The sequence below is a fragment of the Carettochelys insculpta genome, chromosome 2 (genome assembly GCF_033958435.1).
Source record: "Carettochelys insculpta isolate YL-2023 chromosome 2, ASM3395843v1, whole genome shotgun sequence".
NCBI lineage: Eukaryota > Metazoa > Chordata > Testudines > Carettochelyidae > Carettochelys > Carettochelys insculpta.
The window spans coordinates 127,110,029-127,128,700 of record NC_134138.1 but is presented as its reverse complement, the minus strand read 5'-3'; the positions used below and the strand labels follow the sequence as shown (position 1 = coordinate 127,128,700).

General features: G+C 42.2%; 1 protein-coding gene across 1 annotated transcript in view; it reads right to left on the bottom strand.

The window, feature by feature from the left end:
• The window catches only part of F13A1 (coagulation factor XIII A chain), a 109,830-nt gene that overhangs the window by 22,674 nt on the left and 68,484 nt on the right, over positions 1-18,672 (bottom strand). Inside the window, exons 8-11 of the mRNA XM_074985920.1 lie at positions 15,641-15,779; positions 7,902-8,005; positions 4,864-4,952; positions 3,590-3,743 (exon numbers count right to left, since the gene is read on the bottom strand). Of these exons, the coding sequence (XP_074842021.1) occupies positions 3,590-3,743; positions 4,864-4,952; positions 7,902-8,005; positions 15,641-15,779 (486 nt within the window). The remainder of the gene's footprint in view (positions 1-3,589; positions 3,744-4,863; positions 4,953-7,901; positions 8,006-15,640; positions 15,780-18,672) is intronic.

Sequence of the window (18,672 nt, the reverse complement as noted above, 5' to 3'; positions counted from 1 at the left end):
ATAGACTAAAAGATTTATTGGCGCATAAGCTTTTGTGGGCAAAGACCCGCTTCATCAGTTGCACAGAATGCACTGGGTGAATAGCAAAATATAAGGAGTGAATACTTTAAACAAATAGTCAGATAATAATTACTCTAGTCCATTACCAACCTAAACTCAGGCTACATCTACACTTCAGGGAAGATTGGTCAGGGTTAATCTTCCAGAGTTCAGTTTCACGTACCTGGTGGAGACATGCAAAATCAAACTGTCTGAGGTTGGCAGTCACCCCTGTACTCCTTGCTATTGGGAGGAGTAAGGGAGGTCAATGGGATAAACTCTCCCATCGACCTCCCTCTGTGTTGATGGCCAGGTAAGTCAATTGCAGATAAGTCAATTCTAGATACACAATTGCCATAGCTAGAATTGCGCGTCTGCGACTTACCTGCCTAGTGTAGACCAAGACTTAATTAGCCAGTGAGACTTAGAAAGAAAAAACGCTGCAGTCTAAACCATGCAGTCTGTGGGAAAACATTTTGAATTACAGTATTATTTTGCTCCTTCTCTCCTTCCCTAATATTACAGGTGGGAAAGTGTTGCTAAAGTAACTTAGTAGAGATGTTGGATGAACAGTACCAACTTCTGAGTTTATCTCATTGTAGATATGTGTCACAGTGTTGTGGAGTTACGTTTTAGCACTCAAACATTGGCAGGTCTGTGTGACACACTTCTCTTCTTCATTTAAAAAAAAATAATTACTAAGACACTGTATTTGGCACAGAGGAAGCCCAAAAGGAATTACTGTCACTCAAAATGTGTCATAAAAGCTCACAGCTTAATACATTTGCTAGTTTTCAAGGTGCTACAGGACTGCTTATTACTTGTGAAGCTACAAACTAACATGGTTACCCCTCTGAGACAAAATATGTCAGATCTTCTTTAGCAGATGAGGAAAATTTAACTAGTCCCCTTCTCCAATTCACCTGAATTGGTTGGATAAGAGGAGAACCTTGCCTCACCCTCTCCACAAAATTCCCATTTTCAGGCCCTTAAAGAAACAGTAACTGACTTTTTTCCCAAAGGCTACTTATTTCTGGGACAACTTTCTCTCCACAGATACTTCTTTCCTAGGTCTTTAAAAATTTGGAAGATGTTGATGTATGCATGCCATATGACCTGGAACAGGCTGACACCACTACACTTTAGGAGCACAATACTCTGTCACACTTATGAGGTGGATGATGGAAAACAACTTGTAAAATCTCCTCTTCCAGACACACACACTATTCATATTAATGGAGAGTATTTTTTATTATTATTAATTTTACTTCTATTTAACTGCAGACAGTGGAATGGGACTGAAGGACTGGCATTTGATTGCATCCAAGTTTGGTGGTCTCATGATATCCTCTGCACAGTAATTCATGAGCGTGAATGTGTATGTTTGCTAGGACACTGTTAAAAGTGAGATTAGTAACTATGTCTTGTAATAGAGCCCAAAGGTTACAGCTGGGATCAGGACTCCTTTGTCTAGCCACTACATAAGCATACAGGAAGAGACACTCCCTGCCCTGAAGAGTTTGCTATCTAATTTACATCACATTCATGGATCTTGTGTCATGTCGTGAATTAACAGGAACATGGCAGAGCCTGGGGGGAACATATCAGAGCTGAACAACAGGCATGCAACGTGCTTTCTCCTCTCCCACAGAAAGACAGTCCACAAAATGTTTTAATTTCAGAGTCCTGTTTAGAATCTAATCTTTTGGTAAGAGTAAGCAAAGGCCCAGCAAACCTTTTTAGCCTACATGAGAGTGTTAACCCTATTTAGGAAAACGTCACTATAATTCTTCATGGAACAAACTAAGAAGCTCATGTCGTCTTTGGCAATACTGTATATTTATGTAATCCTTCTGTTAACGCCAGATGCCTGCCAGAAGGGCCGGGTTCAACTCTTGTGGGGTTTTCCTATCAAGGATACAACCAACCAGCTCGAGCCCCCACCCAGTGGCCTGGGACAATTTCACCCCCGTGCTGGGTGCCTGTAAGGCGGTTCTCCCCACCCTCGCAAGCACAGAGTCTGAGATAGAAATGGCTTGTTTAATGACCGTAACCTACCCCAAGGTTACAGCGACAGATGCAGTATATCTCAGCACAGAAGAGACAAAACCCCTTTTACCCAGATACCATCCCCATATGCAGTAGGACCCAGTCTCTTGCTGGGGTTCTTGGCCCTCTTCCACACACACACAGTTACAGGGTGTACCCTCTGCGGTGCAGTCCCAAACTCAAAGCCCACAGATACATCACCAGGGCAATACTAGCTGTCCACTTGTCTGTAGCCTCCCCTTGCTGTCACCAGCCGTCTGCCAGTCCCCATCGTCCGCCGCCGCTCCTACCAGCCGCCCAGCGGTCGCCGCTGCTCCTACTATCCACCCCCTGGTCCTGCTGTTGTCCGCCGGTCCTAACCCCACTGCTTGGGACTGCCCTAAGGCAGAACCCAGTGATTTCAGCTCTGTGTGGCCTCAGCTGCCACTCTGTGATTTCAGCTCTTGGTATCTCTAGTGTGGGGTTTCACAAACACCCTAGTATCCAGCTCTATCTTTCAACAGGTGGGGAGGGTTAGTCAAGCCAGGCTTATAGCTATATGGCCAAGGCATAGGCAGGGCCATGGCACTCAGCAAGCTGGCTCAACCAGTACCCCTCCCCTTCTCCCTCACAATGCTTTAAACCAGGGAGCCCTGTGTAATCAATGTCTTACACAGCTAAGGCGGCTGCCCTCTCCCCCATAACAACCCAGAGCATTGGTGAGATCTCACAACTCCCGCATTAAGTGTCAGCTTAAATTGTGATTTTACAACTACATGTTTACAATAGACCAAATCTCATGGCTTACTTGCTACCCATTAGGCTTTGCCTGAAAAGGTATCACACATGCACACCTTTTGCATTCTCATGCAGATGACCTTTGGGAGACTCATTCCTCCCAGCCTTCAGCAGCACTGCATTCCTTCTGCCACATTCCCTACATCTACATGTAGGGCAAAAGTATGGAATTGCGATACAAAGTGGGACAGACATGATAGGAAATGACTCGATTTACTTGCCTATCTCAGAATGGTGAAAAAAAGAATAAGGAGATCCTCATGCTCTCTGAATGGACTGGGCTTAGTGGCAGGTGGAATAAATAGTGAAGCTCTGTTGACATTAGTGGAGCCAGGCCAGTTTACACCAGCTGAGTGTTGGGCCTTCATGTTGAAGGCATGTGAGTCAAAATAGGACCGATCTTTGCCATGTAGTCTCCCCTACCATATTAAACGCATTAATTCCTTTTGAATTAAGTAAGCTCCAATGATTCCTTCTGTTTTCAAATGAAAATATCTTGGGCAGAAGTTGTGATGAGTGACAGGCTAAGCAGACATTCTTACAAAAGGATTTGTAATGTGTTTGAGCTGGAATTAAGATGCAAAAAGTTTTCCACAGCACTTGGAGAAAGCTGCATGAGAACATGCCTTGGTAGTGGTTTTGCAGATCAATGACATGAGACCTATTTAAGAAAAATCTGTGTCAGTATATGCAACACTTAATTTTGCCATGTGCAGTAAGTTACCTTCCTGGAACTTGTACTGCTCAGTAATGTCCTTGATTCCATCACTACCAATTTCCTTGGTCAGGATTAATTTCCCAATGTGCGTCTTATCAATGTGTTCAATCACTCTGGTCCCATCTTTCATTGCTTTTGAGTAAACAACATCACTATTCACCTATAAAATTAAATCACAAAGTGTTACATCATCTGCTGCGTTCAAAACCAATACATCCTCCCCTTGATTCAATGACACAATCAAGTCCTAATGATTTTAATGGGATGAGATATATTTTTAACATCTAGTGCAAGTTTTCAACACCTTGCTGAACTGGAGCCCAAAGCACTGCCAAAATCATCTTAATGTTCCTGATAATTTGATAATACTTTAGATTAGCTGCCAGATTTGTATCACTTCATGGATAGTCATAGGAGCCAATTTTCACCTGTTGAGGATCTGGCCCACTGTATTATTTTTAACTATCAATAGTTATTTAATAACAAATTTTGGAAGATTGAGAAATACTGGCTGCAAATATGGTGTCCCTAATCCCTACAGAAGTGTTGCCCTGAGTTGAAAGGCCCCACCATCCCAGCATTAGCACAGGTAAGGTACATCTACAATACTGGGAAGAGTGACCAGGTCAAGGTTGATCTTCTGGAGTTTGATTTCATGTGCCTAGTGGAGATGTGTGAAATCAATCTATCTAGAGTCAGCAGTCGACCCCTGTACTCCTCATTGTCATGAGAAGGAAGGGAGGTTGACAGGAGAAACTCTTCCGTCGACCCCCCTCTGTGTGCACAGTCAGATAAGTCAATTGCCAATTAGTCGATTCTAGCTACACAGTTGTCATAGCTAGAATTACATAGCTGCACTCTATTTACATGCCTAGTGTACACCAAGCCTTTGTTTGCATTCTAGTAGAGCTCTACCATATGCCAGATGCTGTCAGCACATGCTGGAAGATACATGCCCTGGCCCAAAGATCTTATAACATGACCAAGAGCTCCTGAGCCAGCTGGGTGTTACAGCTCTTAATGAGAGGCAGGGGCTAGTGCAGATTGTTAGAGAAAGCAGAGAGTAACTTTCTCTGCTGCACTGATAACTGTGGTTTTATTTCACAATGAAACTGTGGTTTATAATTCACAAGTGCCAAATCAAACTTATTGATCTATGTACAATTATCAGATTTCTCATTTACATGGTTGATATGGGAAACTACACTGCAGTTCATAGATCATACCTAGAGACTGACTTACTGCCCCATTTTAATCACTAAATATATGCTTTTACATACCTCTGCAAAAACAAAAGGAGCATCAAACTGGAAGCAGACATGACCATGTTTAACAGCCTGAACTGAAGCAGGACCACATCTGTACATACCTGAATTGAGAGTAGAGGGGGAAGAGAAATAAAAGTGTGAATTTATTCTCTTTATTTTTAGCTCGTGTTAATACCTAGAACGGGCTAGATTGGGAAAAACCAACCAGTCAAAACCATTGCCTTAAAATAATATTTGATATAGAAAGATAAGCTTAAGACACCAGGTAGAACCTATCACCTCTGCTGCAGCACAATATTCCACCAGTACTTGAGCTGCAAAGATAGTATGTTATACCTGGTATGTGCTCAGTACCACAGATGTATTTTGATTCATGTGCTAGCAGTTTGCAGCACCAACAAAGCTGGTCATTAATGAAAATTGAAACTTTGCTTCCCTTCCACTTTCAGGATCTGATTCTGCTTCCCTTTCAAACTGCAGCAAGATTACTTGCAGAGCGAAGTACTACAGGTTGAACCAAACTCTCTAGTTTGGCACCCTTAGAACCTGACTGATGCTGAACAAGAGGATTTGTCAGACCACAGGAGGTCAACTTTGTCAAGTGGTATTACCAACACTTCCATTGCTCACGGGGCTCTTAGAAGACATTTGGGGTAAATTACAGCTAAATAACAGCCCAGAACATGGACAGCCAGGACTGGTGGCTGTAAACTTTATGGAACCGTGGGAAACTTGGCCATTCCCATTATAAGTGGTTGTCTGGGTAACTTAAATTATGATGGATTACGCATGTTGCTGGACATGAGACGTTCAAGTTGTACTCAGTGTGGTAAGAGGATCAGAATCAGGCCTTCAGGAGCTGTAGCTATTCAAAAAGGAAACTTTTATAGTGTTATTAATGGGACTCAGGCCACTTCCCCACCCAGCCCAGTATTTCCACACACTATTTTTTTAAAATTTTCTAACCTCAGTTTGCTCACATGTGTACATGCTGCATGCAACTAAGCCAAGGTCACGGTGCTTATTCGGACTTGAAATCGGTGGCATTTTTACCCATCTTTTTAAAGTGTTTTGCGGGTTTATGAAAGGTGATGAACTGATAGAACTTGATTCCGTATTCATCATCACTCCAGTGGAGTTACACCTGTGCAAAACTGGAGTAAACTAACTGATGAATCAGGCCCTTTGTCTGCTATTTAATCCCTGATAAAGCACCGACATGTTGCTCCATATTGCCCCACCCTCAGGCCTCAGTCCTCAGCGCTAGGTACTACTTCAGTGGTCATTCAGTCCTTTCTTCACTGTTGAGATTGCCAGTGAGTGTCAATTAATGCTAGTGTTACAACCCAGAGACCTGTTCGCTAGGAACTGGACTGACAGCATCAACTCATTTCACATGCTATAGGCCACAGAACAACTACCTGTTGGTAATAATTTATAGCCACCGTTGACCTGCAAGTGAAAGGCTCCATGTTCTATTATCAACTCAGTGAACCATCCAGTCCAAAGTCTGAAGCTATCTAACAGTTGGCACCTTAATGACACAGTTTTTGGTTCCCTGTTTAGCATAAGCCTCAAGTGCTGGAAATGTCATTCAGTAAGAGTTGATTTGAGTTAAAGCTGACAAGTTTGGAGGAGCTCAGTTTGTCAGAGTGTGAACCTAGGAATCATCTGACTGCAGCTGTCTTAAGAATATGTTTGAACTGAGTGAGGAGGAAATTAGGAAACGTAGCAATAGGGGTTTTCATTTTTCTCTACTGTCTCCAGAGAATGTAGCCCAATGGGTCTACAGACTGAAAATAACATTCTGGCATATGTTATATACACCCAAAATATGTGGATTAAAACCACTACACTCTCTTTCATAGGGTATCTCTGTTATTACGAATACATTTAATGATCCTGGTGCTGGGCTCAAACTCCAGTGAAGGCAACTGGAATCCTTTCATTGGCTTCAATGTTCTTTGGATCAGGTGCCTTTCTCTTCCACATGTCCTTTCCTCACTCCACTTTGCTGTAAGTTGGCCTGCCAGCTGGTCACAGGGCTCCCAGAAGTCAGGAATCCCATAACATTTCCATTTTTCCCCTGAAGACTTCTGGGTGGCCATGCTGTGGGAAAATACTGTACTCTTTCCTTACCCTTGAGGCTATCACTGGGCTCTGCTTAAGCCGCTTACTGAGGTTGAAGGGAGAGAGCCATTCCTCTTCTGCAGAAGGTGTAAATTAGTCTTGGCATATAACAATCAGTATGAAAATATATGACCAACATCTAAATATTATGGTGACGGCACTTTAGAAATCTGATTAAATAAAGTGTGATTTCTTCAAAATCCCCCAAGTTTCACCTGTGATTTTTCTAAGTAATTTCCACAAAAAAATCCTATCTTTCCTATGGGTATGCACAGAAATTCTTCTTTGTACATGCTCTCAATGGGAAAAAATAAGCAGAACTCTCTACCAAAACAGAAGTCAAGGATACACATGGGCCGCTTCAAAACTTGGGTATTTCACAATATAAATATGGATCTTTAACACACAACATTATAAAGTATATAATCCAACAAGAATGGCTGAATAGTGGCACAGAATGTCTTTTTTCCATTTTATACCCATTGAGTGAACTGGTGCTTTTATATTTATGGGGGAGATTGAAGAATCCATCTTCAAGTCTTCTCTATAGCTGCTCACCTCAGTGTAAGTACACTTCTTGTACATCCTCATGTAGAGGGATTCAAATGAATGGATTTTTTTTAGCAGCAGATCCACTAGTCTCACCACACCTCACCCTTCCCCTGCATGACCTCTGTGCAGGTTCTCTGAATACTGCTCTTCCCATCCTGGTGCAGTGGAACCCCATCAGTGCTAGTCTAGTCTAGAGAGCTAAGTGGCTTAGGAAAAATAAAACTGGGGAGGTCAGAAGTACATATTTTAAACCAAATGTTGCCACAGGCCTCTTCCCATCACTGTGGCATTTGTAACAAAAAAAAAAAAAGTGGGGGGGGGGAGAAAATGCAATGAAGACTGATTATGAAGACTGAGTGCAGGATTACCATCACTGTTTTCTTGCGGAGTGCTATCTACGACTTGCCATCCTCCAAAGCCAACTGGAAGATCAGGTCTGGCCATCCATGCCTCGTTCCAGCAGTGATAATTCCTTACGTGGGGAAAAGACACAAGAACATTTTTATACTCTGAATACTCTGAAGCATAAAAGTAAATACCAAAACAAAGACTGTGTCTTAATGTTTCACAGTTGTAGGGAAATTTGGTATGAATTTTCTGGATTAAGCAGTTTGCACGTTGCAGAGGACAGATCAAGCAGGAACCTTCTATCCCAACAATTTGGTGCCTGATGAAGCTAGACAGGGAACATCTGAAAGGCAGGTGTCAGTTTTCTTTGCAATCCCCTAATCCTCAAGATCCCCAGCACCAGTCCAATGCCAGAAAGCTAATTAGAGGAGCCTCATAGATACTTCCACTCATAGAGGAGCTCTTAACTGCACTTAATGCACAGGCTCCTAAAAGGAGACTCTGGCAGCTGGAGGTTGTTGGTGTACAAGAAAGCTCCTGCCACGACCCTGTTTTGGCAGCCATGTCCCCGAGGATGGGCTCTGTGAGAAGAGTGCCAGCCAGTTCTATCTCAGAGAATACCTCTATGCTAGGGAAATCCCTAATCATGCATTTATGTTGGTGTCAATACTGTTTTCTGCCTCTTGAATGGTACAGGGCAGACCCAGCCAGAATGGACTTGGTCTATCTTTAATGGAGTTTTCAGACCAAGTACACAATGGGCAATATGCACAGCTATATTCATTTTTATGGTTAAAAAACAAGCTTGTCATGTTTCTATTCAAGTCCACGTTTATTAATCGACCTTGCACGGCAGACAAGAAAAATATTTCCCTAATTCCTGGTAGCTGATTTCTGAATGCCTGAGGCCACAGACTAAACATTTTAAAGAGATGGTTGCATTAATCTGAGGACAATACCAGTCTGGGAAGGGTTGTTAGTGCTGTGGGGGATAGCATTAAAATTCAGAACGATCAGGACAAAAAGGAGAAATGGTCTGAAGTAAACAAGATGAAATGCAATAAGGACATAGGAAGGAAAAATCAGTTGCTCACAGACACAAAATGGGAAATGACTGCTTTGGAAGCAGTAGTGTAAAAAGGGATTGGGTGTTATAATGGACCACAAGCCATTATAAGCTGAATGACAGTCGACAGCATAACACTGTTGCAAACAAGCAAACATCATTCTGGGATTTATTAACAGGGAAGTCATAAGCAAGCAATGCTTCTGCTCTACTCCACGCTAATTAGGCCTCAACTGGAATATTGTGTCCACTTCTGGGCACCAATGGAAAGATGTGGACAAACTGGAGAAAATCCAGAGAAGAGCAACAAAAATGTCTAGAAGACAGGACCTATGAGGGAATATTGAAAAAAACTAGGTTTATTTAGTCTGGAGAAGAGAAGACTGTGTGGGAACATGGCAACAGTTTTCAAGTACTCAAGGTGTTGCAAGTAAGAGAGTGGTAAATTGTTCTTATTAAACTCTCAAGATAGGACAAGAAGCAATGGTCTTAAATTGCAGCAATGGAGGTTTAGGTTGGGCACATGGACAAGTTTCCTGCCAGGGTGATTAAGCACTGGACTAAATTGCTTAGGGAGGTTCAGGAATCACCATCATTGGAGATTTTTAAGAGCAGATTAGACAAACCTCTGACCTCTCAAGGTCCCTTCCAGTTCTACAAGTCTCCGGTTCTGTGATTAGGTCTAACTTAGGTCTAAAAAAATGTGCAAAGGACAATTTATTTTCTTAACATTTTACAACACTCCCTTGGTAATACTACAGGAAGTGGAGAGACCTGAGCTGAACCACCCGTCCCGTGATGCTAAATTTTCATTGGAGGTTTCACATGTAAACAAAGACTAGACCCAGCTCTCCTAGTTTCTAAATTAGTTCACAGACTCAGGTGCTGTAACTGCCCAAGCGAGAGGGCAGACTTCTACAGGCAAATAGTGGGCTTGAAGTGGTCTCCTTCATGTACAGATTTTACAATTTGGTTCAAAGGCTCTCTGCACTCCCACTATACAAATTGTTCCAGAACCCCTGTGAAATGCTATTCCATGAGCCACGTGTTCAAAGGCATTTAAATGTTTAATCTAAGCAGTGAGATGTCAAATGCCCTTGCTTGGCTGAAGACCTGGGAAATGCCACCAGTTGAGCTGGTTTACAACCCACCCAGAAGCTGCGTCTACACGTGCACGCTACTTCGAAGTAGCGGCACTAACTTCGAAATAGCGCCCGTCGCGTCTACACGCGTCAGGCGCTATTTCGAAGTTAACTTCGACGTTAGGCGGCGAGACGTCGAAGTCGCTAACCTCATGAGGGGATTGGCATAGCCCCCTACTTCGACGTTCAACGTCGAAGTAGGGACCGTGTAGACGATCCGCGTCCCGCAACGTCGAAATTGCCGGGTCCTCCATGGCGGCCATCAGATGGGGGGTTGAGAGATGCTCTCTCTCCAGCCCCTGTGGGGCTCTATGGTCACCGTGGGCAGCAGCCCTTAGCCCAGGGCTTCTGGCTGCTGCTGCGGCAGCTGGGGATCCATGCTGCAGGCACAGGGTCTGCAACCAGTTGTCGGCTCTGTGTATCTTGTGTTGTTTAGTGCAACTGTGTCTGGGAGGGGCCCTTTAAGGGAGCAGCTTGCTGTTGAGTCCGCCCTGTGACTCTGTCTGCAGCTGTGCCTGGCACCCTTATTTCGATGTGTGCTACTTTGGCGTGTAGACGTTCCCTCGCAGCGCCTATTTCGATGTGGTGCCGCGCAACGTCGAAGTTGAACATCGACGTTGCCAGCCCTGGAGGACGTGTAGACGTTATTCATCGAAATACCCTATTTCGATGTTGCTACATCGAAATAAGCAACTTCGATATTGGCTTCACGTGTAGACGTAGCCAGAATGTTTCAAAGACGAAGAGCCATAAAAAGAGAGAAGCCTTTTGTAACTTTCTTTTGGAGATTTTATTAGTGCTCCAGGGAGAGCACAAACAAGGAAAGAAAAAAAAATAACCCCACAAGATGAGTTTCTGGCAAAAGCTTCAAGAGTCAATCAAGTGTTTGAATTCCGCTATTGCCAAAAGGGAGGAGGGGAAAGCAGCAATTTGCTTTGCAAATTATGTATATCCTGCCAGCAGATAAGAATAAAATTGCATTTATATAGTCACTGATATTTCCCTAATGCTTGCAATAGTCGCAATAAAATTGTACTCAGAATGGGTTGTTAAACTCTGACCATTTCATTAGTAATAGGTGAAAAGAACAAAAACAGAAATGGAAAGGAGTCAGTGGGATCTGAGGCTTGTCTAACAAGACGTTTCAAAGCAGAAATAAAAACTTGGATCAGGGAAGAACTTGTCAGTTAGGAGAGTTAATGAAGTGGGACTACAGAAAAAGAATTATTCAAGAAAAGTGACGCACACAACTAGAATTTTGATGCTGCTGAATGCTGTGTACTGAGTCACTCTCACAGAGCCTTTGGTGAACCACTCTTTGGTGTTTTTTTTAAAAATTAAGAGAATATCATGTGAAAAGAGAGAGCTGTTGCCCTGAAACAATTAAAATCCAACTTTGAATCACACACAAATGAAATTGGCTTTCTGTGTGACACAGGGCCAAAATGTGAAAAACAGCAGGTTGCAGGCCATGAAGGAAACTAGTCTTATCTGGTGAGTAGACACAGCTATATAATATCCTGACTATAAGTTCTTTGTGGCAGGGACTGTCTTTCTGGTTTTGGTTTGTACAATGCCTGGCACAATGGGATTGAAATTTATATATGCTCCCGTAATACAAATGATAAGTAAGTACGATGACGTTGGGTTAGGTTGGATGGAGCTTTTCAGGGGGATTTTACCATCCTTAAAACATGGCTTAAACTTTCTTCCAGCTACAAAACATACTGAGCCCCATGCTTGGCTTGCACAAGTGGGCACTGTTCCACTGAAGTCAATGGAGCTATGCCCCCTGACTGGCAGCTGAAGAGCTGGAGCTATAGAAGTCCAATTTTTTTTCAACTGAAGTTGTAGCTCTTAAACCCAACCACGCCAGAGACATTAAGGAATGACAGAATTACTGGACAGATCAATGTAGTGACCATAAAATATTTACAAAGATAATTACAAATAGGTCAAACAAAGTGATAGAAAATTAATAAAAGATGACCAAGTGGGTTGTATGCTTAGCAGACAATTTAAGCAGAGTACTTTGCAGGGCTCCTATGATTAGGGACATATTGGATGAGAGAGGATATTAGGACTGAGTATGGAACAGAAAACCTATCTTTCCCGCAACAAGGAATTGGATTTTGGAGTGAAAGAGAGGGTAGAGTGTGGAACAGCAGAGTCCAAAGCTCTGAAGGGATCTCTTCTAAGGCCTCCATACCAACCTAAGCTTTGCACGTAACAAAGCCCTACACCCACATAGAGCCCCATGGACTTTTACAGGGCTTTGCCTGGCTGGAGCTCAAACTACAATGAAGTCATGATACAGTAAACTCTTTCATCTGCAGCAGTCTATTGTCCAGAACACTCAAATAACCAGCATTTTAACCATAAGAAAATTTTACTTATGTTTTCCATAAACACAGGATAGGGAAAGTAAATACATATAAATACAGCAAACAGGATAAGTTTACAGTGAACAATAATACTGGTGTTGGGAAATAAAGTACTCTTCACACATTTTTGTTTCTTTCTTAGGATCTAATCTTGCTTTTATTTAGTGTTCTTCACTGCTAGGTATACCTCTCTATTATCCAGAATATTTGAATATCTGCAACCTCCTGGTCCCAGGGTTGCTGGATATGAAAGAGGTTACTGTAATAGGATCCCATTCAATGCATGCACCTTACGTGGCTGTATAGAATTGAAAACTGAAGAAAAAAGAAGGGCTCAGTAATGATGGCCCCCCAGCTGACCAAGTTTTTAGAAATAATTAATGGTAAAGTGTTTGTAATGCTTTATACACATTTTCATCCTGGGAAAAATGCTTGTTTTCCCTCTAAAATAAGTCAGTGCATATCAGATGCCAGGCACCTGGGTGCAGCTCTGCCCCTAGAGGTGGATCTGAACAAAAATCCTGAATCCAGACGTCTCTGAATTCTCTGGGGATTTAAAACAGGAACACCAATTCATCTTTTGCAACTCCAAGTAATAAAAAATCAACTGATAGAAACCTCCATGAAGGGAAGTGATTCTAACTGCTAGTTACCTAGGGATTATAAAGAAAAGAAAATTCAATATTTTTTCCAAAAATTGTTACGAATACCTTGAACTTGTCCTCTTAAAAATAAAACAGCCACACCGAAATAATGCCAAGGAGAAGGCACAAACTATTTCAAGTCTAAGTTAGAGCTACCAAAGAGTAGTGCAAACTAATGAAGAGAAAGGACACAGAGGCAAAATGGAAAGTGCTGTAAGATAAATTAACGTGCGCCCAAGGGATTATGTGCACCATGTAGCAATAAATACATTATGAGGCAAAAGGCATGAACAAGGAAGTTCCCAAAGTAATCAAGACAAAGAAAGAGGTATACAGAATGTGAGGTGTAACACATTGTGGATCAGTTCCTCAGCTCACAGCACAGGCCTGTTGATTTCAACAGAGCTTCCTCTATTTACACCCATTGAGAATCTGTCCCTAGCTTCAGAAGGAAAAACAGAACAATTATTGAATGAAGTGGAAAAAAAAGAGAGAAAAAGAAAAATGATAGGGAAATGAAAAAAATGGGGGAAGAAAAGGAAAAAAACTCACACAGTTTAAAACAAATGTGACTTTGAGTACATAAGGGAAAGAGAGCCTGGTGAAGCTGTCAGCAGAGCACCTAGCATACCACAATTATACGTGGCTAAATACACAGGCCTGATTCTTTGCTCACATCAGTTCTCTGTCACTGTGTCTTGAATGGAGTTAATCTAATTTGTACCAGTGTAAGTCGTAGGAGAATCAGACCTATAGAAATGTCATATTGTCTCCTGATCATTAGAGTAAATGCTAAATCTGAATTCAGAAGTCTGGGACTCCAAAGATTAGGCTTCAAAAACAGGTAAATTAGAGACACAGAACTATGTAATGTAGTAGCTGTGCCATTCCCAGGATACTACCTTACCTGCCTTATCTACTATACTCTCTAGATACAGACTGATTCATTTCCTGTGCAAGTCACAGAGGATGGTTTTCGGGTGGTTCTATGTGATGCACTGATGTGTGCTATCATGAAAGAGAAAATTTTCCATGGAAAATTATATGAAGTTCTTACATAGATTCCAAAGCCTGAATTCTTCCCCACTGACAATTGACTCAGGGGGATGACATCAGAGATGCAGTTTTAATAGGTTCACTCTTTTCGTCCTGAGGACATTGGATTTCTTCCAGTGTTCATTAACAATCCAACAATCTAGATCTTGGATTATTAATGAACCATGCTGATGAATGAATGTTATCCTCTGGATGAGCTGAAGCAATCATTCACACAAATCAGGAATAGTAAGAGGCAGAAAAGGACTCTATTGAATGTAGGAATGCATATAGAAGGCAGATTCATTGCTCCACATAAAGAGAGATGTTGTGGCATTGTAAACCAAAGCTCATTTCTGCTGAATGTAGTGTTTAATCAATATATGTTGCAGTTCTCATCCCCAGATGGAAGAATGAGAAGGTTTGAGGAAGACGACAGCAGAATTGTCTTCTGCAAAACTGAGAAGGTCTTGGGTCAAACAACACATTGATCAGACATCTTGTTTTGGGTGACCACCCATCCCATGTTGGGCAGGACGGTCCTGTATTTGTGATGCCAAAAGTGTGTCCCCACTTATTTTTTAAAAGGGACAAATTGTCCCATATTTGGGCCATCCCCCACCCTGACCCCACTTCCCTGAGCCTTGGGGAAGCAGGGGGAGCATGGGCAGCTGCCACTTCCCCAGGCGTCGCAGAGCATCAGGGGGCTGTGGCTCCCCCAGGCCTTCCAGAAAGCACTGGCAGCTGTGGCTTCTCTGGGGCTCTGTGGAAGGGCTGGCAGCTGCTGCGTTCCTGGGGCTCCCGGGGAGCACCAGTAGCTGCTGCCTCATTCCCAGCTTCCCAGGGCTTGGAGGAGCAGCCCTGCCCACCCATATCTCCCTGTCCCATATTTGGCACAGAGAGATATTGTCGCCCTAATCTTGCTTCTTATTTTTATGAAGCTAGTCAAAGTATTAAAGAGACCTGCCCTTACCTTTAAACTATATTTGATTTGTGTTTAAGTTTTCCCCTTTGCAATTCTGGATTCAGGTACTGACTTTAAATAAAACATGAAAGTGGGAAACTTTCAAAAGCAACAGAATATCTCCCATTGACTTCAATGGACATTGGATCAGGCCTTAAACCCAAGCTATAAAATACACCAAATCCTACCAGACTTGGAGGTACCCAACACACAGGAAGATTGGCCTTGTGTTAAGTTTACAAGAGTTCAGCAAATGTTGCCACTTACTTGTCTACCTTCTCTTCCCAGTTGCTTATATGTGAGGCATATTGAATTCTGACTCTCGAAAAAATCCCTCGCCTTTTTCCACGTTGAGCAATTTACGTTCATCGGCCACTAACTTTTCCCCTAGAGTTTGCAATTACGTCTTTCTATAATTCAGCAGTATTCATTAAGATGTACAGATACAAAGTAAACCTTGATCATCTGTTGTGTTTTGCATGCACAGGGATGACTTAACTAAGAGGTTTGTTGGGACAGCTCACCAAACTGAGTCTTTTGTGAGTTTGGGATCCACCTTCCCTTCTTCATTCACAAAGACATCCAGTTGTAAATTGGCGTTGTTATCATGAGCAGAGGAATAATTGGTAACAATTCTTGCAGGTATTCCTATGCACCTCAAAACTGCAGCAGAAAGAGAAAGGAAGCAAATAGGACAATATGAGGCCACATCGGCAAGAGTAAACAGGATGTCTACCTAGAAAGGAGGTGATTATAGGTATACTGCAGGTGGAGATGTAACCATCAAAGGCAGACTTGAACCTGGGACTTCAGGAGCTGAGTACAAGAGCCTCTACAGGAGATCTGAAAGTCAGCTGACTCACAGCTAATGCTGTCAAGGACACTTGTGCTTTTGTTCTGTAAGTGAGCTAGGTGCCACTATATGGGACTGTGAACCCCATCCTTAGGTGGGTGGATTACAGAAGTAGGTTGGAAGGATGGAAAGATTAGCTTGGCCTATATTCTTTCAATACTTTACATTTGAAAAACATTCCTGCATGGGCACGCATACACACAGAGTCTGCCTTTCGGATGTGAGGAGAAAAAACAGTTAGGCTGTGTCTACACTACAAAAATAACTTTGAAGTTGCTTGCTTTGAAGTAAGCAACTTTGAAGTTCAGCATCTACACTCACCCTATTTTGAAGTTAAACTTTGAACTAGGGTGCTACTATATTCCTGGGAATGGAGTAAGGACTTTGAAGTTGGACTCCCTACTTTGAAGTAAGGGAAAATGTGTGTATACTCTCTGCAGGCTACTTCAAGGTAGTGCCTAACTTTGAAGTTAGTTCCTAGTGTAGACACACCCTTAGGGTTCCAAAAAACAAGCAAAACAAATAAACAATAACAACAAAACAAAAAAGAAAAAAACCACGAAACCCAAGATTCAATAGAGGTTAAACATGGGATTTTCTATCTTTCAAGTGAATGGACGGCTTTATTAGCAGAGCAACTATTAGGCAGTTTCTTGATTTTAAGTTTGGTTGGAATTTTCTAATGTCATAATTGCCCTTGGGGGAACCTCAGGAGTCCAAAGAATGTAACAGAAATCAATTGCTATGGAGAAAAAAATTGAATTATTTACAAGTATCAGGATCAGAATGTTTGAACACAGCACATTACATAATTTGAACCAGTCACTCAATTGTAATATATTGCATTTTGTAATCAACTTTTATTAGATGATCTCCCCATGCACGTAAAAAATGCATTCCATCCCAGAACATCTCAGTGAAGCGAACAATCGTTATCCCTATTTTTATTAATAGGAAAGCTAAGATGTGGTCAGGCTAAGGACTTTGCTCAGGTGCTCATACAAGAGCCCTTCTTCTTCTTCCCCTTCTTCAGTTTTTTTGATGAAAAGCCAAATGTTTCCACAGAGAACAGACACTTCTACGGGTGGGGGAGAGGGGAGGAGAGGACTGAAAACCCAATTTACTGCCACAAAAGAGTTTCAATAGAAAAGTGTGGGCCTCCCAATGTGGTACTCTGTAGGCTAACATCACTACTGTGACTTTCAATAAAGTTAACGTGTGATGACAAATTACCCGGATGCATCTGATGCCATACACACCTATGGATTAAATTTCATTCAATGCCCTCCTATATGGATCACCTTTCCTTCAAATGGCTTCTAGTACATGAGTGTCATCAGGGCTCATTGAGAATAATTCACCTATTTCAAGATCAATGACTTAGCTTACTTGTCTCCAGAATGTTTTAGCATTTTAAAACAGGTGATTATCTAGAGTCATTACGGTAACCTTGGAAAATTGGATTGGGTGCAGTTGTAGTCATAGATTGATACAAGCTTCAAGTAACTTAAAACTCAAAGCACTAATTGTAGTGACATTAGCTCCCCAACCCTGCCCCATTCACTATCTTCTTGACACTCATTTTCAGTGGCACCTTTTCTTGTAAGCAGTCATACACTCGATAGGCCATTGCCTAACGTTTTTACTTGCTAGTCGTCAATTTTTTCATGTGGCATTTGGCTTTGTAACAACAGCGCATGCTAGATTTCTAAATGCACTTACGGTGTCAGTGGGCCCATTTTGTCAGGTTCTGCCCTAAAACGCACGTCTTCCCCTACTGAATACAGGTGCCCCTGAATCAGTGTTCCTCTTGTTTTGCCACCCATGGGTGGAATAAATTTTGTTATGTGCAGCAAGGCATGTGCAGATGTGTACCACTAATAGAAACTCATACTGCTGGCTGTGGGCGGTCTGTTAATCAGCTGGGTAGCACCTGAATTCCTCCAGGGAAGCTGCCCAAGCACACAGATTCCAGGGAACAATCCCCTGAATCTACACTGCAGTCCTTCTGTTTTATTAAAAGGGTATAGCTAGAAATAAATCAGCCCCAATGGGAGTGGCTCACTGGTGCTTCAGAAGGCAAAATTTGGCCCAATGTGCATAATGATATGTCTGCAATAGACAAGGCTTTAAACATACTGCAGGACAGAGGTGGGAGAGTTGGCAGGTGAGCAGAGGAAAATGCATCACCCAATGGATATAAATATTTCAAATGACTGGTGATACCTAGAGCAGTGGCATGATCACAGCACTTGTAGCATGTAGAAAATATGGTTATGTTGGAGCCCTGCTACATATATGGTATTTGTTACGGCGTGCTTCAGAGGAAGAGAGGTATATTTAAGCTAATAATAGACACACTTCTCAATATTCAAAAATTAAGGCTTCTTATTGTAACTACTCCCCAGTAACAAAACTTCAGAATTTCATGTCTAGCTCTCTGCATGTTGTAGAACAGGATTTTTATTTCTCGTGGGGAAGTCAGTAGGTGGGGATAGCAAATTTAGTGCTGGTCAAAGGTGGAAGACTGGCAGCCCTTACAGTTTCAGAGGCTTAATTCTCCCCCGGCTATTCACGCTATAATCACACATTCTTGTCTACAGCTGACTGCTGACAAGATCATACAGTCTTCAGTGTTAAGCAGGACATGAATTTCTACTGCAAAAATCAAAGGGAACAAATATTTTCAAAAATCTTTCAGCA